Source organism: Hemiscyllium ocellatum, chromosome 17 (genome assembly GCF_020745735.1).
Source record: "Hemiscyllium ocellatum isolate sHemOce1 chromosome 17, sHemOce1.pat.X.cur, whole genome shotgun sequence".
Lineage (NCBI taxonomy): Eukaryota > Metazoa > Chordata > Chondrichthyes > Orectolobiformes > Hemiscylliidae > Hemiscyllium > Hemiscyllium ocellatum.
The window spans coordinates 3,530,089-3,554,152 of NC_083417.1; the positions used below are offsets into that span (position 1 = coordinate 3,530,089).

Here is a 24,064-nt window from a genome sequence, read left to right on the forward strand (position 1 = left end):
AGGAGGGAGGGAGGGAGTGTGTCAGAGACCGGGGGAAGGAGGGAGTGTGAGGGGGAGTGTGTGAGGCCCCGGGGGCCGGGCCCTCCTCCCGCGGGATGTCGGTGGTCTTCGTGCCGCAGAGACTGCGGGGCAAGTGCGAGATTAACCAGGCGACCATCCAGAAGGTGGGCCCGGGCTCTGGGGCCGGGGGCCGGGAACCGGGCGGGCTCTGGGCCCCGGGATCCGGGCCCCAAGGGGCGGGCGGGAGGCCTCGTGAAGCCGCGGCTCCGGTTGTTGTGCCGATCCCGGGCGTGTCCCTGAAGCCGCGGAGAGGGTGGCCGGGCCGGGCCGGGCTGGGCTGGGCTGGGCTGGACCGGGCCGGGTTCCTGCTGGTTTTCATGTTGTTTTGGGTGTTGTTAATGTTTGTATTTTGGGGGCGGTTTGATCCCCTCACCCGCCCGCACTCACTCTGTCCCGCTCCACTGGCGGCGACTCAAAATATTTACCCGGTTCTTGCGCCCGCCCTCTCGGCAGCAGGTCAGTCAGTGGGCCAGCACAGGGGAGTCGGACTGAAGGGCCTGTTTCTGTGCTGTCTGACTCTGTCTGGATTCTCCTGCTATTCCATCATTTTCACTGGGATGTACAAGCTTCTCCAGTCTGGCTGAAAAATTTAAGCTGCTTTTCAAACAAATTGAAATTTTGGGGAGTGTACAATCTGACCTCTTCCACCAGGCTGAATGCAGTGTGTTATTTTAATATAGCTGCTCAGATCTCTGTAACTTGTGAATTGTCTAAACAAGCTGCTCAGTCATTTTAAAGGTGCTGTGCTGAATGCCCCACCTGATCTTAAGCGATGGGAGTAGGTGAAACCATGCAGTTCCTGAGCTTGTTCTGTCATGGAATAAATTCATGTCTGATCTAAATTGCTTAATTTCCCATGCCATTCCAATGTTCCTTGATGTCAAGAGTGCCTTAAAAAGTATCAACTATCATCAGTACTTCTCTGTATCCACACTTCTCTGGGGTCGAGGGTTCCAAAGATTCATCACCTTTTGTGTTTTGAGCCCTTTGAGAATTTTCTTCTCATTTTCTATCTGAAACCTTTTATCGAATTGAGATCATAACCCTAATGTCTATATTATCCATTCAGGGGAAACAGCCTCTCACTTAACCTCACTATTAGCTCCCTTTCTTCCCCAGGGACCCCTCTCCCCAACTATAGCATAAATGCTGACCCCTTCACACCATGTCAGCTCTGATGAAGAATCAGCTAGACCCCACATTAGCTTGTTCCCTCTCCACAGATGCTGCCTGACCCACTGTGATCTCCAGTACTTTTTGTTTTCAGAACTAGCCAATCTGACTCCCCTGTCCCTGCCCCCCACCAGAATTTTGTATTTCATTAAGAATCTCAAGCCAGCTGGGGACTGTGATAAATACCAGCCTTGTTGACAACACGCACATCCTGCAAATGAATAAAAATACTGCAGAATGGGAAAGAGTGGATTATATCTGAGACCTTACAGGTTAGAATGGATACTGCACACAGCCTGATCAGCTCTAAGGGCTTATGCTCGAAACGTCAAATTCTCTATTCCTGAGATGCTGCCTGGCCTGCTGTGCTTTGACCAGCAACACATTTGCAGCTGATCAGCTCTACCCCAACTGTACAGCACAAAGAGACCAGTCAATCCTATGTGCTTGTGCTACCTGATCCTTTGACCTCCTGCCTTTTCCAGGGTTTTGACTTGCAACAGTGAAACTTGAACTCATAATTCAGGCAGACACTACCAGTACAGTTCTGAAAGAGTGCAACACTGTCAGAGGTGCTGCCTTTCACATCAGACATAAACTTGAAGCCTTGTTTCTCCCTTCAGGTGAATACAAAAGATCCCATGGCCATCGGTTAGAAGAAGCATAGGGGTTTAATTCTAGTTTCTACTGTAACTCAGGAAAAGGCCATTCAGGTAAAACTAAGGACTATCCAGCTCTTCATATGGAAGTTTAAACAAAAATTTTGTGGTCAACATTCCTTCTGGAGCTGTTGCCAAAATCCATATGAACTGGATAGCCATCATCTCAGTTTTTAGGTCTTACTATGTCCAAATTGACTGTCATATTTTCTCACAAAGAAATAGTGGCTACAACTGAAAAGGAATTCATTGTAAGATTTTCATTCATAAAAACAATACTGATTAAAAGAAGCTGATCCAATTGTGTGATGCATCTTAAAACTGTCTCAGCCTCCTGTACTGCAGTGTGGAACGGATGCCTGACTTGTTTGTTCCCTAGCTCAGAAATGCAGAGAAATATTATCGTATGTTTTATTGTTCTTCATGACTGACCGAGACTCACCTAGTTTGCAGGCTTCCTGATTGAAGCTGTCCTGATGGAGTTAGCGGTGGTTTGAGATTGCCCCATTTGTATTCTTTATCGTGTAAAAATTTGATTACTTTTCTTACACTTCATGTGCTAGATATCAAGCCCTGCTATTCCCGATGTTTCACAGAAGTTAAAGATTTTTAAAAGTGTGCCAAATTCCCCAATTTACCTACTTTTGATCCAGCTTGACAAAGCATAGACTGGGCTTCAGTGCTTAACAAAAATTGTAGGTTGTTACAGGTTGTAGCTATAGGTGAGAAATTATGAAATGTTGGCATAAAACTCTCCTAATTAAAACTCTGATCCCCATATAAACATCACCCCCCAACTTATTTTATGATTTTTATACTGGTTCTCCGTTGATCTTCAGGTGGTTTCCCTGGTTTATCGGAGGCACAGGCTGCCTGGTTGACCTCAAAGCAGCCTCTGGCTTATCAATGACTCGGGCAACTGACTGTGGAGTTTGCACGTTCTCCCTGTGTCTGCGTGAGTTTCCTCCGGGTGCTCCGGTTTCCTCCCACAGTCTCAAAAATGTGCGGGTCAGGTGAATTGGCCATGCTAAATTGCCCGTAGTGTTAGGTAAGGGGTAAGTGTAGGGGTATGGGTGGGTTTCGCTTCGGCGGGTCAGTGTGGACTTGTTGGGCCGAAGGGCCTGTTTCCACACTGTAAGTAATCTAATGAGAAGTCACAGTTGACAGTACTGCTGAAGAGAAGCTAGTGGTAGTACCCCTAACTCTCGGCCAGGAAGCCTGAGTTAAACTCCCACCTGCTCCAGAGCTGTGTCATTAACACACCTGAACAGATTGATTAAAAATATCTAAACTGGTTTTCTTCAGGCTTTGCATGCAGAGAACAGAGAGAGGTCCTGAACTGGTACAGATATGATTTCTCTTTATCTTGTTCACAGCTCCAAACTGTTCAGTTCTCTGAGAACCAGTCACATCGATGCTGACTTCAGATTGCCTGCAACCACACATAGACAAACAGATGTGTGAACTCTAATGAGCACCAGCTTGGGACAGTTCTCCAGCCATCCATGATTTTAAAACTGGTCTTTCTCATTTCAGTCTGCTATGAAAAATACAGAAAAATAAAAAGAGACCAAATTTTAAACTTTGAAGGTGTCACTAACTAATAATATTGTCTGGTTTCAGTTACTTGATGAAAACAACCAATTAATTCAGTGCATTGTGGAGTATCAGAACAATGGAAAGGCTGCAGAGTGCACTCAGTAAGTCTTTTATTTTCTGGTTTAATAGCAAGGAAGGGAGAAAAAATTGAGTCGTGTGGACTGGGCTGGGTGAAAATTTAATTGGATAAGTCTGAAATATTTATTTACGATAAGTATAAAGCACAAGTTGCAACAAAGTAGTAAGACAGAGTGTACTAATATTAATATGCACTTGGGTGAAAAATCTTGGTGATGGAATATTAAAGTTGCCGTGGGTTCTCCGATCGTTTGTGATGCTTGGTTTTGGTTAATTGTGGGACGCCCTTTGGTCAGAGTGTAAGAAGAAAATTTTCCTACCCTGTTTTAAATATCATTATTTACTCTTTTGGATTTTGAAGTTACCAATTTCAGATGATTTCTTGTGAGGTGTGGCTCTTCCCATACACCTCCACAATTTTTAACAAAGTGTGTAAATTAAGGTCTCGAGGTACATTCTATTTATTTGTGTCTTTAGTCAATTCACACAGTAAAACTCATTATTTTGAATCAAATAAACCAAGTCGTAAATTAAGCCACAGAAATAGTCTTTTTTTAGAATCAGAGCTATTTGGAAGTGTTGTGTTTATTGCCAGTTCTTTTTCTAAAAAAAACTGTTCCATTAGTTCCATTGCCCTGCTGTTTCCCCACAGCCCTGCATATTTATCTTGCACACTATTTCACCTCCCTTGGATATCGCACTGGAAATCAAGCCCTGCTACTCCCAGAATTGTCACAACAGTCAAACTATGTACTGTAAAGCCCCCAATTTACCACTCAAATAAAGCCAGACTACAGACCAAGATTTTGAACAGGGCAAATGCTGGAGATCAGAGTCTAGATTAGAGTCTCAGATGCTGCCTGACCTGTTATGCTTTTCCAGCACTACTCTAATCTCGACTTTTGTATTTAACAAACCACTATTTGTTACGAATAAAAAGTTCTCACCACAGATAAACAACTGTGACCTGTAAACTGCTTTCTAAAACCTCCTGACATACATACATACATGAGAAAACAATTGGTATTATGGGTGAAGGGAAATAAAGAACTGCGGAAGCAGTTCAGTGATGCCAGTGCACAGAGTTCACTGAGATGATCATTTGCTTGCCAGGATGTTCTGTTCTTCAATCTGCTTCAGGTTTTTCTACTTTGCAGGAGGCATAGGTAATTGATTAACTGCAAAGTCTCTTAGCTAGTGGTTAAAGGCAATAGCTTACAGCAATTGTTGAGGGAAAAATAAACTGTCTTAGCTACTTAGCTGGGGAGGAAGCCACACCATCTGGCTTTGCGGCAGTCTGAGCGTTACTCAGCTATCGTACACACCCACAAGCTGTTCAGCTGCTCAGGCTCCAATCAGATCGTAGTTGTCAGGCTAATGGCTTTTGTCATCCACAGCTGCTCACAAAACCCGAACAACAGTGTGTTACAGACCAAACCTCGGTGTCTATCTGTCCATTCCAGTGCTGACCCAACTACAAATAGCCCCTCCCACTGCTGCTTAAACAAAGCAGTGATGTAAATACAAGTTATAATGAGGTTCAGTAAGTTGCAGCAATTCCTTCCATTGTCCGTGGTTTTAAAACAGTCTTTTTCCCATTTCAGTCCACAATCAAAATACTGACAAATAAAGAAATACATCTCAGATCCACACATCTTTACACCACCTTGAAAGCTGTAATTAAATCAGCTTTGCCATCCTTTCATATAGCGAATTCCAGATCACAACCTTGTGTTTAAAAAAAAATTAACAACATTTTTTATACTAATTACCTTAAATCTCCAGTTACTGACAGTCCAGTCACTGAAAAGAACTGTCAGTACAGTTTTGAATATGAATACCTCCTGTTAAATCTCCACTTGACCTGCATTAGTCTGAGACGAGCAATCCCACTTGCTGAAAACCCTCTAGAAAATTAACATCTCTTATCACTGGTACCCTTAATAAATCTCTTCTGTATCCTCCAAACCTTGACATCAAAAGATAAAATCTGATCTTTCAATGAAGGAATTCAAGCCCAAATCATTGATTTATTTAAAATGCATATACATTTGGATATTTTACAAATCTTTGCCTCAGATCCACACATCCTTCAGCAAACATCAAAGATCACATAGTAGGAGCAAATTGCTACAGATACTGGAATCTGTACTGGAAACAACAAATGCTGGAGATCACAGCAGGTCAGATAGCATCAATAGAGCAAGCTAATATATCAAGTCTAGATGACTCTTCATCAGAGATTTGAAATGTTAGCATGCTTTCTCTCCATAGATGCTGCCTGACTCACTGTGATCTCCAGAATTTGTTGTCTTCTGCACTGAAGATCACACAATCCTTATACCTCTGGGACTTAGAGTTAGAATCTCCTTTAAACCAAAAGGATTCATGTTTCTTACTTGAGGGTTGTCATATGATTAATGTGGCTTGTCTGAACACAAAAGAGAACCAGCAGGTTTCTTTAAAACTAGCAATCAGGTTGAGAAAGGCTGGACAATGGCAATTTAATCTGAGATGGATGGACAGGCATTACTTGAAGAAATAGTTACAGGTTAGCCCAGATTTATTGATTGATGATTGTTGCTGTACAGGCAAATTGTACCATACAGAGTGCATCAGGGTAGCAGAGCAGAGTACAGAATACAGGGTTACAGCCGCAGAGAAGGTGCAGAGAGAAAGAGCATTAATATTTGAGAGGTCTGTTCAAAAATCTGATGACAGTGGGGAAGAAGCTGTTCTTGAATGTATTTGTACATGCATTCAAACTTTTATGTCTTCTGTCTGAGTGTGGAAGGGAGTGTGACTAGGGTCATTGATTATGTCGGTTGCTTTCCCAAGGCAGATTTCTGGGTTCCAGAATGGAAATGCTTCTAATTCATCAGTTTATGTTAGTTGTCCACCCACATTTGCAATAAGAATGAACAACATTGGCTTTAAGACAGCAGTTGTATAATGTTATGCCTTGCAACCAGTGAAGTGTTCTCAAGGCGTAGTCCCTGTTATAATGTTGGAAATGCACCAACTGATTTCTATGCAGCAAATTCCCTCAAACAGCAATGTGATAATTACCAGATAATCTATTTTAGTGCTGTTGGTTAAGAAATAAATATTGGTCAGGACACCAGGCAGAATCTCCCAGCGAGGCAAAAGTAAGTGCTGGAGATCAGAGTCAAGAGTGCGGTGCTGGAAAAGCACAGCAGGTCAGGCAGCATCCGAGGAGCAGGAAAATCAATGTTTTGGGCCGGATCCCTTCATCAGGAATGAGGCTGGGAGCCTTTGGAGTGGAGAGATAAATGGGCGGGGGTTGGGCCTGGGGTGGGAGGTAGCTGAGAGTGCAATAGGTGGATGGAGATTGGGATAATGGTGATCGGTCGGAGGGGAGGGTGGAGTGGATAGGTGGGAAGGGAGATTGGCAGGTAGGACAGGTCATGAGGGCGGTGCCGAGTTGGAAGGTTGGATCTGGGATAAGGTACAGTCAGCGGAAATGAGGAAACTGGCGAAATCCACATTGATGCCATGGAGTTAGAGGGTCCTGAGGTGCAAGTTGAGGCGTTTTTCCTCCAGACATGAGGTGGTTAGGGTTTGGTGAAGGAGGAGGCCCAGGACCTGCATGTCCTTGGCAAAGTGGGAGGGGGTGATGAAGTGTTCAGCCACAGGGCGGTGGGGTTGGTTGGTGTGGGTGTCCCACAGCTGCTCTTTGAAATGCTGGCAGCTGAATCTTTCTTACATCTGTCTGAGACGGCAATACAGTCTCCATTTAACATAGAGTTGATAGACAGCTCGTTTCACAATACTCGACTCCCTCAGTGCTGCTATGGAATATTAAGCAAGATTATAGGATCAGGTCTCCAGAGTCGGGCTTGGACAGGTGACCTTGTAACTCAGAGAAGAAAGTACTACCCTTGGAACCACTCTGACACTACTCTTGTCATCTTTATTGTCCTTCACCTTCCACTCTCCTGACAAATCCACATTAGTTTCCAGTTACTCACCTCTTGTTCTGATGGAACGTACCCATTCAGTGAGACACACTTCATTGTCTTCCTGCTGACCTCATACTTTCCGTTTCAAAGTCTCTGCTATTTCATCTGCCAACCTGCAGCTGCTCTCTTTGGTCCACTGAGCTCCTTATTTTCCAATCCAGAGCCAGTGAGACAAACATTCCCCTTTCATCTGTTTCTTTATGCTCATTCTTAAAAAAATTCACCCAGGAAATAAAGGTCCAGGACAGCAGTTCTTACCTGTTTCGAACTGCCCTGGAGAAGGTGATGCTGAGTTGTTGTCTTGAATTTTGGGCAGCCCCTGGAGGGCAGGCTTACCCTGAGGACTGCTCAGGAAGTAATTCCAGGACGTTTGGTCTAGCAGCAGTGAAGGAATGACAATGTAGTTCCAAGTCAGGATGCTGGGTACTTGGAGGGAGCTTTCAGGTGCTGCCCTTTGATCTTTTCAGTAGTAGAGGATATTTTTGATGGAGCTTGGTGAGTTGCTGCAGTGCATCTTGTAGATGCTGTACACTATCAAAGGTGAAGGTGGCAGATGGGGTGCCAATCACATAGAATACTTCAGTGGCAAATGCCCGAGACAGTGTAAAACGTTTTGTGTTGTTGGCTGCATCCATTCAGGCAAATGGGGCATTTTCCATCTCACTCCTGAGTTGTGCTGTGTCAAAATGTATTCATGGTGGGGGCAGGAGATGAGTTAATCGACAGAATTCCAGCCTATGACCAACGCTAGATCAGGGATAATCCAGGAAATCACAGGCCTGTGAGCCTCACATGTGTGGTTCAGAAATTATTGGAAAAGATGCTCATGGACAAGTTCTCTGCACCTTTAGAAGCAAATGGACTTCTTAGTGACATACAGCATGGTTTGTGTGGGAAAGGTTGTGCCTCACTAACTTGATCGAGTTTTTTTAAGGAGGTGATGAAGATGATTGATGAGGGCAAAGTGGTTGATGTTGTCTACAATGACTTCAGTAAAACCTTTGACAAGGTCCCTCATGACAGATTGGTCGAAAAAGGTGAAGTCACATGGTATCAGGGGTGAGCTGGCAAGATGGATACAGAACTGGCTTAGTCATAACAGAGAGAGGGAGCAGTGGAAGGATGCTTTTCGGAATGGAAGTTGTGACTAGTGGTGTTCCACAGGGATCTGTACTGTTTGTGATGTACATAAATTAGTACGTATGCAGACGATACAGAAGTTGCTGGAGTAATAGATAGTGAGGATTGTCAGGAGATGCAGCAGGATATAGATTAGGTGGAGGCATGGGCAGAAAAATGGCAGGTGGAATTTATTCCGGACAAACGTGAAGTGAAGCATTTGGAAGGTGAAGTGCAGGTGGAATTTCTGCAGTGAATGGCCGAACCCTGAGGAGTACTGATATGCCGAGGGATCCGGGTCTGCAGGTCCATAGATCACTGAAGGTGTCTGTGCAGGTAGATAAGGTAGTAAAAAAAAAGGCTTATGACAAGCTTGCCTTTATTAGAAGGGGCATTGAGTGTAAGGATAGACAACTTATGCTGCAGCTTTATGGAACTTTAGTTGGGCCGCACTTGGAATACTGTGTACAGTTCTGGTTGCCATAGTACCAAAAAGATATGGATCCTTTGGAGAGGGTACAGAGAATGTTTACCAGGATGTTGCCTGGTCTGGGGGATCTTAGCTCTGAAGAAAGGTTGGATAGACTGGGTTTGTTTTCACTGGAACGCAGGAGGTTGAGGGGCGACCTGATAGAAGTTTATAAGATTGTGCATGGGGTTTTCTCCCAGGATGGAGGATCAATTACTAGGGGGCGCAGATTCAAGGTGCAAAAGGGGAGTTTAAAAGAGATGTGTGAAGTAAGTTTTTCACACAAAAGGTGCTGAGTGCCTGGAGCGTACTGCCAGACCAGGTGGTGATGGAAGCAGACACAGCACTCAAGAAACACCTGAACCAATACATGAATAGGACAGATGTGGATCCTGTCAGTGAAGACAGTTTTAGAATGGAAGAGCAAAATGTGGGGGTGCAGGTACGGAGGGCCGAAGGGCCTGTTCCTGTGTTCTCTTGTTCTTTGTAAGCTAGTATTTAATTCCAGATTTTTACTCTGTTCAAATTTTACCATCCGCTGTGGTGGGATTCAAGACCATGTTCCTAAATTTTACCTGGGGTTTTGGATTAACAGTTCAGTGATATTACTGTTATGCCACCACCACCACCACCAAGAGCGCTCTGGCCAAAGGCAGGGGTAATAGGAAAAAAGCAGGAAAGTGGAGTTGAGTATTATCAGATCAGCCATGCTCTCGTTGAATGGCAGAGCAGACTCAGTGAGCTGAATGGATTACTTCTGTTCCTAAAGTCTTGTATCTTCTGTCACTGTGGCTGTAGTATATTATATTTCCTTAGCCTTTGTACAGCCGCTGTTTATGCTCAGGCAGAGCCAGTTTCACATGGACTGTGAATACAGGTCAGAATAAAACAATATCCACAACAATGGCATCTCTCTCTGTCCCAGGCCATTGTCCTGACAGCACCCCAATAACGTCAGCCTGACTGCTCCTTGCTTAATGTCATTGGTAATTATAGGTTAGCATGAAAATTGGTCCCATGGCACCTTTTCTCTAGATGTAGCCCTACGCTCTGCCAGACCTGGGGAGTGATCAGTGAGGACAGTGTTGAGAGGAACTTGCTTTGTGATGTTGATGTCTCATGGACAATACAAGCTTTGTTCCAGACATGTCTGGACTTGACTGTAACATGATGCCAGCACATACGAGTGGTATCATTGTTTGTGTTTAATGCTGCACAGCAAGTTTCACTCTTCATTCTTGCCTGGCAAGTTTATTAATTAAGTTTCCTCCAATAGCCTTCCTCTTCATGCTGCTAAAATTGGGATTTCACAGGCTCACATTTTGCTTCTACCTTCCTCGATCATAGTCACTTGGGGGGGGAGGGAGGAGGAGGAGGAGGAGGAGGAGGAGGACCCTTGCTGTCCTACCCCCAGCTGCTTGCAGAATGGTTCCAGTCGCCATGACATGTTCACTGCCGTTTGTAATGGACCGAGGAGCCAACCCCTGCGGCTGTAATCCAGTCCCAGACCCACAAGAGCACTTTACATCATTATCTGATTGAGAACATAATATTGCTGAACCTAATTTGCATTTATGTCCTGTCTTTGTAAAATAGTAACACTCCTTAGGAGACTTCATAGGTGTATCATCAAACCATATTTTAGAAACTAAAACAGAACGTGCCGGAAAAGCTCAGCAGGTCTGGCAACATCTCTGCAGAGAAATCAAAGTTAACGTTTCGGGTCCAGTGATTTTTCCTTTGAACTGATGGTAGGTAGGAAAATATTGGCTCATATGCAGAAGATAGGGTGGGATGAGGAGGTAAGGAGTAAACAATAGGTAGGCATTAAGCCCAGAGAGAGGAGAGCACTTGGACAAAGGTGTCGATAATGATCTGGTTGGGAGGGTGATTAGCTGTGAATGAGACTCTTATAGGCACACTTCAGGCTCACTGCCTTTATTCCTGATGAAGGGCTTTTGCCCGAAACGTCGATTTCGCTGCACTTTGGATGCTGCCTGAACTGCTATGCTCTTCCAGCACCACTGATCCAGAATCTGGTTTCCAGCATCTGCAGTCATTGTTTTTCCCTAGGTCGTGTATAATGGCAGTTTGTGATAACAAGGCCTGAAGTGTCTGGTAGGGAGCTAGGGCATGGCAGAGTTCAGGCCCTAAAATTATTGAACTTGATATTGAGTCCAGAAGGCTGCAGGGTTCCCAAGAGGAAAATGAGGTGTTGTTCTTCCTGCTTGCTCTGAGCTTCACTGGAACACTGCAGCAAGCCTGAGACAGAGATATTGGCCAAGGAACAAAATAGGGTGTTAAAGTAGCAGGCAACTGGAAGCTCAGGGTTTTTTTATGTGGGCAAAATGTAGATGTTCTGCAAAGCGGTCCCCTAGTTTATGCTTCGTTTCCCCAGTGTAGGGGAGGCCACGTTGATCCACTGCTACACATTGTGAGAAGTGCAGGTAAAGTGCTGCTTCACCTGGAAGACGTGTTAGGCTCTTGGAAACTGAGGAGGGAAATGGGTAGGTATTACATCTTCGGAGGTTGCAGGGAAGGTGCCGTGGGAGGGTGTTGGGAATGAAGGAAGAGTGGACCAGGGTGTCCCAGAGGTTACGGTCCCTGCAGAAGGCAGACAAGGGAGTATGTGTCTGGGGGTGGCATCTCGCTGGAGGTGGCAGAAATGGCAGCTGATGATGTTCAGATTGTGAATGCTGGTGGGATGGTAGGTAAGGACAAGGGGAACCCTATCACTGTTGTGGGATGGAAGAGAGTGAGTGAGGGCGGAAGTGTGGAAGATGGTTTGGGCCCGGTTGAGAGCCCTGTCAAACAGTAGTTCTGGGAATCCTCGGTTGAGGATGAAGGTGGACATTTTGATGGCTCCCTTGTCAAAATTGGCCTCACCGGAATATATGCTATGGAGATGGAGGAACCAGGAGAACAGAATGGAGTCTTTACAGAAAACAGGGTGTGAGGATGTATAGTCCAAACAGCTTGGGAAGAGATGGGTTTTTATATTGGATATTAATGGCCAGTCTATCCACTGAAATGGGCAGATTGAGATTAAACTGAGCCAAGGAGACATTAAGGAAGCTTAGTATGTTTCAAGCAAGGCCCTAAAGGAGGAGAGAGAGAGAGACAGATCGAGAGGTTTGGCAATAGAATACTGGAGCTTAGAGCCTAAGCAATTGACAGCACAGCCACCAGTGTTTAACTGATTAAAATCACAGATCCACTAGAAATCAGAATTGGAAGAACTCGAGAGACCTTGGAGGATTGTAGGACTTGAGAAAGCAAAACTTTGGAGGGATTTAAACAGTAGGACCACAATTTTAAAACTGAGTAATATTATTGAGTCATTATTCCCATATTGAGGTAGCTTGCCTCCATTTGAGTGACTGTAGGTTCAAATATTATGATCCCAGTTGATGCTATTACTGGGCAAGTCAGATCCCAGGCTGAAATCTGCCTTGGTAGATGATATTTTGTTTCTTGTATTTTTTAAATTAGGTGGTCTGTCAAGAAACATAGGTCCTGATGTTGGGGATTTTGATTTAACATTGAAACAAAAGCTTATTATGCTCAGAAAAGCAAACTAGTCAGATATAAACACATGTAAATATTTTGTAACACAATAATAGCACAATCCTATTAATTCAAACAGCATCCCATTGCAATACTCAAACGCTTATCTATCCCACACAGGATTTGATTTAACTGTGGCAGCAATTCCTGGTTATGAGAATCTGACAGACTGATTTGTCATATAACTGTGATTCAACTTTTCTCAGCTGCGCACAAGAACTTGAGGGTTTTAACCAAAGAATTTTTAGGTTTGGAACTTTTAAGCAAAACTCCTTACACCAAGGTAGCCTTTTTAAATAATTCAAAATGCTTTTTCTGTTTCTCGGGAGCAATGCATACAACTTCCGCTAAGAACCTGTCAGAATTGCCCCAAATCTATTTTTTCATGCTTTGCATGTTTCCCTAACCCAAAAAAAATCTCTGAAACTTCTACCTAAAAGCTTACTGCAGTACACTGCTTACCAAACAGTGTAAATAATACACATTGCTGTCCAGGAAATCTTTGTCTTGAAAGAAATTACCATGGCTTAGGCAACCGATCAGCTATGATCTCATTTGAAAGCTGGAACAGGCTTGAGGTGCCGATATTCTTACATTTTGCAAAAACGTTCTTTCAAGTAAATCGTTAAACCCCTTCAGATGCATAGAAAATCCATATGCTACTCGTTTAAATTCAACTGTCAAAATAAATAATAATAAAATATATCATGTCAATCACAATATGTCAAAGTATGATCTATATGTTCAAACTATGCAAAGTTTAGGATATTGAAGGTGATTCCATTGAGAATGCATTTCTGAAACTGCCAAAAATGTTTCAGTGCTGAATGGGATCCCATTGGCAACACCATCTATTTGGGAAGGGGTGTTGGTGTCAATAATGAACTCATTCGCACACGTTGTTAAATTCATTAGTTCAGTGAATACAGATTGTCACTTCCTTTGAACTTAAACAATTTTGAGAAGAAGTCACTGTCTTCACCAAGATTCCAATTCTCCAGGTAAATAATAAACATCATAATAATAATGAATGAAATGTGCATTCCTTTAATATCCCAGTGGTTGTCTCCTAGGATTGTACTGTCGGCAATGCCTGGGGAATTGATCACAAATTCTTGGAGCTTTAGTAGCTGTGCTGAGACAAGAAGACAGGTTGAAACTAACTGAGAGGTGTTGACGCTGACCCCTGTTAAGGAGCATGTCAAAGGCACAGACAATTGGGTTGACGATGAATATAGAACTGTCCCCTAAAATGAGTTGGTGTCTTGAGGGAAAATGGAAAGTGACAACTCAATAATCTTTTGTCATTGTATGTTGTTCAGATATCAGCAGATCTTGCACAGAAACCTCATCTATCTGGCTACAATAGCAGACTCCAGCCAGAATGTGCCCAGTGCCCAACCTGTGGTAAGTGACAGTGAACACCTCAGTAATCGAGAGAAATGTAGGGTTTACTGCAGACCTGGGGAATGGGTGTAGGCATCGCTACTCTGACGTATGCGCTGTCCCACGTGTCCCCCAAACAGGGCTGTGTACTGTCTTATGTCACCCTCTGACCAGGCCTATGCACTGTCCTGTGTAACATAACCCCCTCCCCCCACCAGCCAGGCCTGCGTGCTGTCCCGCGTGCCCCTACCCTGGCCAGTCCTGCGCACTGTCCTGCTTATCCCCCTGACCAGGCCAATATGCTATCATGTGAGTCATTCCCCCCGACTACTAGCCAGGCCTGCGCACTGTCCCGTGTGTACCCCCCACCAGGCTGTTGCGTGCTGTCCCACATGTGTCCCCCAGCCCGGCCAGGCCTGCATGCTGTCCCATGTCCCCACCTCGGCCAGGCCTGCATGCAGTCCTGTGTATTCCCTGATAGTGTTCTCAACCTGACTGCTCCTCATGTGGCTTATATAAAAGGTCTCTATTCCAAACAGCGATGAGTTGAGAATATTTACCTATCCTCAGCTGTACGCTATTCAGTCTTGATGGTTCCATCTGGAAATAACATTGGCATCCCCATTCCCATTTATTGCAGCCACAGTCCATGATAGAATGGAGTGCACATGAGCTATGAATTGGATTAATTGGTGGGCAGAAAGCGCTTGGACTGAGGAAAGGGAATAAAGTGTGGGTAGAGATTTGTGATAGGCCTGGGTTTGCACAAGCTGAGAGAAGTTCAGTCTTTCTGGATTGAGTGCTGTGTCAGATCAGATGTGTCAGGGCCTGATATTGATAACTCACAGTCGATATTTGGAATATGCCAGCAATTTCCCTTTACCTGAATTCTGAGCCCAGTTTGAACTTGAAGGTGTAAAGTCAAGTTCTGTGAAGAGCAGTTGTCAGTTCAACCTTACGTATCAGCAGCATTGAGGCAGTATGAAACGCTACTTGTCTGTTGCTGGGTGTGAGAGCATATAGGAGGAAGGTGCAATTATTTACCAACAGCATCTACTGGCAGATCATCAGCAAGGCATGTATCAAGAAACTATTCCAGGATTAGTGTCTGTCTGCTGTTTGACAGAGCTCTTCAATAAGTCCTATGTTCCCCGGTCTGTCCCTGTGGACCAGAAAATTCCTCTTTTTTTTTAAGGTATTTATCTGATTCCTTGTTTAAAGTTGCGACTGAAACTGCTCCCACTGCAATTTCTGTCAATGCATTTGAGATCACAATGGCTCACTGCAGAAAGAAAGTACTCCTCCTTGGTTTGCCAGTGACCTGCAGCAAATCTGTCAGAAAATAACTTTATGATTTGGATGGCACCCTGAATTCACAAAACAACATTATTCTATCTCTCTCCCCCCCCCCCCTTCAAGAGACAAGTGTCTTCCTTTCTCTAGAGTTCTCACTTTTTCTTTTTCATGTTGGTCCTGCTGGTGTGGAGTTGTGTGTTTGTCTATTAGGATTTTTCCAGAGGCTAATGACTGTATCACAGTCTCTTGAATGATCTTGGGGACGTCAGATAGAGAGTTCACTCTCTGGCAGAGGAAGCGTGCTGGTGATTGCCACTTTCCTCTCTCTCTCTCTCTTCCCCCCTCACTGTTACTGAGTGGAGGATGTTATTAATTTTGGTTAGAATTTTCATCTTCAATGCAATTTAAAAATGTAGCAAACTAGGTTGAAGGAGAGTCCATGATTTCCGACATCAGACACCTAACCTTTCTTTGTCACTGAGTTGTTGTTTTGGTTCTGCGATGTGTTCAGTGGTCGCAGTGACATCTGTAGGACTGGCAGACCGTGTGACCCATCTGATTCGAGGAATCTGCTTCTCACGATCAGAATGACAATGTCTTCAGAATGTCTGCCTGACTGCCTTTCTGGGAAATTATGATTAAAGCCACTGTTGAGATTTTACTACTTTAACCATCCAACTGCTTTCTCTTCTTCAGGCACTCAGTCAGCCAATGGCAATGGGACCAGGAGGAATGGAACCTGTGGGGAGAACTGCAGACTCCGTGGGGAGTGGAACCCCTCCTCCTGGGGCAGGAAACACTCATCAAATAGCAGGTAAAGGACAAGTCGCTTTGTTCTCTGATTACTCTGTCATTATTTGAATATGCTGAGTTTTGGTAATAGATGAGGTTGGTATTTTCTAGCTGTTTGGATAGCTGCCATGTCAGGGAAAACTGGATAAGAATTAGTTTCTTTCCCTAATCGATTGCCACATTTCCAACATCGAGGACAAAGTGAGGGCTGCATATGCTGGAGATCAGAGTCAAGAGTGTGGTGCTGGAAAAGCACAGCAGGTCAGGCAGCATCCGAGGAGCAGAAGTGGCAGAGGAGGATGCAATGTATGTTGTATCATCCTCCGCCACCTACAAGTAGATCCCACCACCAGTTACATTGTTCCCTCCCCATCCCTATCAGTTTTCCGGAGAGACCATTCCCTCCATGACTCCCTCATCAAATCCACTCCCCCACCTCACCAACCAGCCTACACCATTCCCGTCACCTTCTCCTGTCACAGCAGAAAATGCAAAACCTGCGCCCATACCTCCCCCCTCACCTCCGTCCAAGACCCCAAAGTATCCTTCTACATCTGACCGAAGTTTACCTGTACCTCCACCAATGTCATCTATTGTATCCGTTGCATCCAATGTTGTCTCCTCTACATCAGGAAGACAGGATGTCAACTTGCGGATCGTTTCAGAGAACCTCTCTGGGACACCTGCACCAACCAATCCTACTGTCCCGTGGTCGAACACTTCAACTCCCCCTCCCACTCAGCAAAGGGCATGCAGGTCCTGGGCCGCCTCCATCGCCAAACCCTTACCACCTGACATGGAGGAAGAACGCCTCATATTCCAACTCGGGACATTGCAACCACATGGGATTAATGTGGATTTCACCAGTTTTCTCATTTCCCTTCCCCCAACATTATCTCAGTCTCAAGCCTCCAAATTTACACCGCCTACTTGACCTGCCCATCATCTTTCCCATCTATCTGCACCACCATCCTCTCTGACTTATCACCTTCTCCCACACCTTCATCGACCTGTTGCATTCTCAGCTACCTTCACCCCCCAACTCCACCCCCCTCCCATTTATCTCTCAGCCCCCAGCCCACAAGCCTATTCCTGATGAAGAGCTTATGCTCAAAATGTCAATTCTCCTGCTCCTCAGATGCTGCCTGACCTGCTGTGCTTTTCCAGCGCCACAATATCAATCCATATTTCCCACGTTGCAACAATAACTAAATATCTGTGAGAAGCTAAAGAAGTGATTGTTGGGCCCCTTGCTGAGTTATTTGTATTGTCGATAGTCACAGGTGAGGTGTCGGAAGACTAGAGGTTAGCTAACGTAGTGCCACTATTTAAGAAAGGTGGTAAGGAAGAGCCAGGGAACTATAGACTGATGAACCTGACATTGGTGGTGGGCAAGTTGTTGAAGGGAATCCTGAGGGACAGGATGTACATGTATTTGGAAAGGCAAGGACTGATTAGAGATAGTCAACATGACTTTGTGCGTTGGAATTCATGTCTTAAAAACTTGATTGAGATTTTTGAAGAAGTAACAAAGAGGATTGATGAGGGCAGAGCGGTAGACGTGATCGATATGGACTTCAGTAAGGCATTTGACAAGGTTCCTCATGGTAGACTGGTTAGCAAGGTTAAATCTCATGGAACACAAGGATAACTAGCCATTTGGTTACCGAACTGGCTAGAAGGTAGAAAGTTTAAAAATCACACAACACCAGGTTGGAGTCCACCAGATTAATTTGGAAGGACACCATGCAACAATCACCAAATAGAGATGCTCCCTCTCAGTGGGGGAACACTTCAGCGGTCTGGGACATTTGACCTCGGACCTTCAGGTGACCATCTCCCAAGGTGGACATTGGGACAGGCAACAACGCAAAGTGGCCAAGCAGAGGCTGATAGCCACGTACGGTACCCATGGGGATGGTCTCAACCGGGACCTTGGTTTCATGTCAAACTACACATGACCCCACTACACTGGAGAGTCTCGCACATACGCACACCTTCTCACCTGCTTATACTCCATTACGCTTAATGCACACACACATGTGTCTCTCTCTCTCTTTTCCCCCATCACATGAATGCACATACATAAGTAAGTCTCTGGGGTGAATTTGCATTTGCAGAATACATTCTATTTTGTTCAAAAAGCACACAATCTACAGGCAGCCAATCTATGTGACATTTTATCACTTCCTACTTTGGAAATATAATCAGTCTGACTCAAGATTGGAATACAGACAGACTCTAACCTCACACCTTTAATGCACTGCCTGAGCTGAAATGTCACTTTTTTTTTTAGAAAACCTTAAGTTATCTCAAGAATGTGACTTGAAAGAAGTTTTGGGATTTATATATTAATGAACTGAAATCTGCAACCCATTTAAAAGATGAAAGACTTAAAAAAGCAATCTAGGCTTGCTCATTATATTGTATCAGTTGCATGGCACTGTGATCTTTTGCTATAAATTCTGTGTCTTATGATCCTGCTCCACAGCTACCTGATGAAGGAGTGGTGCTCTGAAAGCTACTGCTTCCAAATAACCTGGTGTTGTGTGATTTTTCACTTTCTCCACCCCAGTCCAACACTGACCCTTCCACCTAAAGGAAGAAGACAGAAACTGGTGTGGGAGGGTAGCTTTTCAGACTGGAGACCTGTGACCAGTGGAGTGTCACAAGGATCGGTGCTGGGTCCACTGCTTTTTGTCATTTACATAAATGATTTAGGTGTGAGCATAGGAGGTACAGTTCGTAACTTTTCAGATGACACTAAAATTGGAGGTGTAGTGGACGGCGAAGGAGGTTACCTCAGATTACAACAGGCTCTTGATCAGATCGGCCAAGAGGCTGAGGAGTGGCAGATGGAGTTTAATTTAGATAAATGTGAGCTGCTGGATTTTGGAAAAGCAAATCAGAACAGGATTTACACACTTAAAGGTAAGGTCCTCGGGAATGTTGCTGAACAAAGAGACCTTGAGGTGCAGGTTCATAGCTCCTTGAAAATGGAGTCAGAGGTAGATAGGATAGTGAAGAGGGCGTTTGGTATGCTTTCCTTTATTGGTCAGAGCATTGAGTACAGGACATTGGTTCGGCCACTGTTGGAATATTGTGTGCAATTCTGGTCTCCTTCCTATCGGAAAGATGTGAAACTTGAAAGGGTTCAGAAAAGATTTACAAGGTTGTTGTTGGGACTGGAGTGTTTGTACTTTAGGGAGAGGCTGAACAGGCTGGGGCTGTTTTCCCTGGAGTGTCAGAGGCTGAGGGGTGACCTTATAGAGGTTTATAAAATCATGAGGGGTATGGATAGTTTAAACAGAACAGGTCTTTTCCCTGGGGTGGGGGAGTCCAGACAGCATAGGTTTGGGGTGAGAGGGGCAAGATTTAAAAAGGAGAGGAAGGGTGAGGCAAGGTTTGGGGGTAGTTGGGGGTGGGGAAGGGTGGAGGCCAGTGTACCGTTGGATGTAGGGAAACTGTGTGGGATTGAGGGTGGGGGGGCAGTTGAGATGGGAAAAGGGTGAGGGGGCAGTTGCGGGTGGGCATAGGGTGAGGGGGCAGTGTGGCATGGGGGTGGGGGAAAGGTGGGGCAGTGTAGGGTAGGGGAAGGGTGAGGGGGCGGTGTGGGGTGGGTGACAGTGTGGGGTTGGGGCTGTGACTTTGGGGGGAGGTGTGGGTAGGTGACAGTGTGGGGTTGGGAGCTGTGGTTGGGGGTGGGGGGGGAAGGTGGGGTGGGGGTGTTGTGGTGGGTAGCTCTCAGCTGTCTCCTTCTCCTTCTGCAGCTAAACCCTTCCGCCACTCCATGGCGATTCCAGGAACATGTGGTTCTCTATCCCTTTATGCATCACCTTTGCCACTTCCTCCATCCCCAGAGCCTTGAAACTGACAGCTGGATAGAAGGTTTTAATCTCAATCTGCTGCTTGTTGTGGTGTGTTTGATGAGTTGAGGGTTCAGAAGGTGTGTCTCTGGGGGGCAGCAGTCATTGCACCACGGTCGAAAAACACTCTTGTTTGTCTTTTGTCAACGTTTGTCTCTCCTCAACAGGTGTCGGAGCATCATTTCCCCAGGGCCAGCCTCATTGCCAACCTGTTACCTCAAACCCCTCAATAGGCTTGCCTGTCAGCAGTCACAGCAACGTGGGAAGTTTCAACCAATCGATGGCTCCGCCACAGAGCCTGCCAGCCCAGGAGCAGATAGGAATGAGTCTTGGACAGCCTCTGGGCACTCACCTACAGCCTGTGGCCCAGCAGAACCCAGGTACGGCACATGACAGTCAAACAACCTGCCTGTCTCAGTAAGGTGCAGCTTGTTCACTGTTCCCCTTCCCCTAACCTGACATACAGCATCCATTCTCTCTCAATGTCTCTCTCTCTCTCTGCCTCTGCCTGTCTCTGTGTCAATCTCTATCTCTGTCTCTGTCTCTCTCTCCAACGCCCTGCCCCAAACACCACCAACATTTTCCACACAATCTATTCTGGGGATTGTCCCCTCCCGGTCACACATGGCTTTATTATAGAGGTGCACTTTATTTTATCTATATATTCATTCTCTGGGTGTGGGTGCTGCTGGCAAGGCTGGCATTTATTGTCTATTTATTTTATTCATGGGATGTGGACATCACTGGCTGGGCCAGCATCCATTACCTACCTGTAGTTGCCCGTTGAGAAGGTGGGGATGAGCTGCCTTCTTGAACCGCTGCAGTCCGTGTGCTGTAGGTTGACCCACAATGCCTTAAGGAGGGAAATCTAAGACTTTGACCTAGTGACCCTGAAGGAAAGGCAATATATTTCCAAGTCAGGTTGGTGAGTGGCTTGGAGATGGTGGTTTTCCCATGTATCTGCAACTCTTATCCTTAGAGATGGAAGTGGTTATGTGTTTGGAAGGTGCTGTTGAAGGATCTTTGGTGAATTTCTGCAGTGTATCTTGTAGATAGTATACATTGCTGCGACTGGTTACTGTTGTTGGGAGTCTCTGCACCTTTGTGGATGGGGTGCCAATTGAGTGGGCTGCTTTTCCTAGATGGTATCAAGCTTCATGAGTTTTCCTGATTGAACTTGAGAAGACTTTGTTAGTATTGAGTATCTATGTACAGTATTGGACTGGAGTCCCCTACAGCTCAAACCATGTAAATACTGCAGATTGCCTTCCCTTATGTATATTAGTGAACCAGTAGGCAGAGAGTCGGTGTTGACTTGGATAGGAGCAGTTACACCGCTGAAGCCAAACGCCAGCTCGCGGACGCCTCCTCTTATCGCCCCCTTGACCACGACCCCACCTCCCACCACCAAACCATCATCTCCCAGACCATCCAGGACCTCATCACCTCAGGGGATCTCCCATCCACCGCCTCCAACCTCATAGTCCCACAACCCCGCACCGCCCGTTTCTACCTCCTGCCCAAAATCCACAAACCTGCCTGCCCCGGCCGACCCATTGTCTCAGCCTGCTCCTGCCCCACCGAACTCATCTCCCAATACCTCGACACGGTCCTGTCCCCTTTAGTCCAAGAACTCCCCACCTACGTTCGGGACACCACCCACGCCCTCCACCTCCTCCAGGATTTTCGCTTCCCCGGTCCCCAACGCCTTATTTTCACTATGGACATCCAGTCCCTGTACACCTCCATCCCCCATCACGAAGGACTCAAAGCCCTCCGCTTCTTCCTTTCCCGCCGCACTAACCAGTACCCTTCCACTGACACCCTCCTTCGACTGACTGAACTGGTCCTCACCCTGAATAACTTCTCTTTTCAATCCTCCCACTTCCTCCAAACTAAAGGAGTTGCCATGGGCACCCGCATGGGCCCCAGCTATGCCTGCCTCTTCGTAGGATATGTGGAACAGTCCATCTTCCGCAACTACACTGGCACCACCCCCCACCTTTTCCTCCGCTACATCGATGACTGTATCGGCGCTGCCTCGTGCTCCCACGAGGAGGTTGAACAGTTCATCAACTTTACTAACACCTTCCATCCCGACCTGAAATTCACCTGGACTGTCTCAGACTCCTCCCTCCCCTTCCTAGACCTTTCCATTTCTATCTCGGGCGACCGACTCAACACAGACATCTATTATAAACCGACTGACTCCCACAGCTACCTGGACTACACCTCCTCCCACCCTGCCCCCTGTAAAAACGCCATCCCATATTCCCAATTCCTTCGTCTCCGCCGCATCTGCTCCCAGGAGGACCAATTCCAACACCGCACAACCCAGATGGCCTCCTTCTTCAAGGACCGCAGATTCCCCCCAGACGTGATCGACGATGCCCTCCACCGCATCTCCTCCACTTCCCGCTCCTCCGCCCTTGAGCCCCGCTCCTCCAACCGCCACCAAGACAGAACCCCACTGGTTCTCACCTACCACCCCACCAACCTGCGCATACAACGTATTATCCGCCGCCATTTCCGCCACCTCCAAACGGACCCCACCACCAAGGATATATTTCCCTCCCCTCCCCTATCAGCGTTCCGCAAGGACCACTCCCTTCGTGACTCCCTTGTCAGATCCACACCCCCCACCAACCCAACCTCCACCCCCGGCACCTTCCCCTGCAACCGCAGGAAATGTAAAACTTGCGCCCACACCTCCACACTCACTTCCCTCCAAGGCCCCAAGGGATCCTTCCATATCCGCCACAAGTTCACCTGTACCTCCACACACATCATCTATTGCATCCGCTGCACCCGATGTGGCCTCCTCTATATTGGTGAGACAGGCCGCTTACTTGCGGAACGCTTCAGAGAACACCTCTGGGCCGCCCGAACCAACCAACCCAATCACCCCGTGGCTCAACACTTTAACTCCCCCTCCCACTCCACCGAGGACATGCAGGTCCTTGGACTCCTCCACCGGCAGAACACAACTACACGACGGCTGGAGGAGGAGCGCCTCATCTTCCGCCTGGGAACCCTCCAACCACAAGGTATGAATTCAGATTTCTCCAGCTTCCTCATTTCCCCTCCCCCCACCTTGTCTCAGTCGGTTCCCTCAACTCAGCACCGCCCTCCTAACCTGCAATCCTCTTCCTGACCTCTCCGCCCCCACCCCACTCCGGCCTATCACCCTCACCTTGACCTCCTTCCACCTATCCCACCTCCATCGCCCCTCCCCCTAGTCCCTCCTCCCTACCTTTTATCTCAGCCGGCTTGGCTCTCTCTCTCTTATTCCTGATGAAGGGCTTATGCTCGAAACGTCGAATTCTCTATTCCTGAGATGCTGCCTAACCTGCTGTGCTTTGACCAGCAACACATTTGCAGCTGTGATCTCCAGCATCTGCAGACCTCATTTTTTACTAGGAGCAGTTTAACCCCAGTTATCCCTGAATAACATTAACCAACAAAAGTCTTTCTTGATCTTGCACCCTTTTCAATGAGAGAATTCCAGATTTTGTGCTTCTGACTTCAATCCAGAACAATTTTATTGTTATTTTGCAGATCTCACCACTTATTCTGGATTTATCCACCAAAGGAAATGGTTTCTCTACATCTACCTTTGGACATTTTAAACCCTCAATTATATCAGTTCCTAAATTCAAAGGAATGCCAACAAGCCATTCAATTATACCTTTGTCAATCTGCACTACAGTCTCTGCAAGGCCTGTAACTCTTTTCTGAGGTACGGTTTAGGGAACCGAATGAGGTTTCGCACAGCTGAGAATCGGAAAGGACAGGAAAGTGAATGTAAGGAGTGTTGGATCAACGATGATCCTATAGAACGGTCAAGCAGGCTCAAGGGGCCGAATGGCCTATTCTTCCTGTTTTTAATGGGCTTATCCCTTCCTTCTCTCTATATACCACCCCTTGATAAAAAGTGAGGACTTTTTCAATAGCCAGGGAAGTGCACCTCAGTGAGGGTCAGGGCAGGATGCGGTCTTTCTCTTTTAAAAACTTGGT

At 46.1% G+C, this 24,064-nt stretch overlaps 1 protein-coding gene across 1 annotated transcript in view; it reads left to right on the forward strand.

The window, feature by feature from the left end:
* LOC132823853 (protein SSXT-like) overlaps positions 1–24,064 on the forward strand; it is a 39,423-nt gene continuing 15,359 nt past the window's right edge. The window contains exons 1-5 of the mRNA XM_060837919.1: positions 1–164; positions 3,516–3,592; positions 14,030–14,114; positions 16,086–16,203; positions 20,215–20,427. Coding sequence (XP_060693902.1) covers positions 96–164; positions 3,516–3,592; positions 14,030–14,114; positions 16,086–16,203; positions 20,215–20,427 — 562 coding nt within the window. The 5' untranslated portion in view covers positions 1–95. The remainder of the gene's footprint in view (positions 165–3,515; positions 3,593–14,029; positions 14,115–16,085; positions 16,204–20,214; positions 20,428–24,064) is intronic.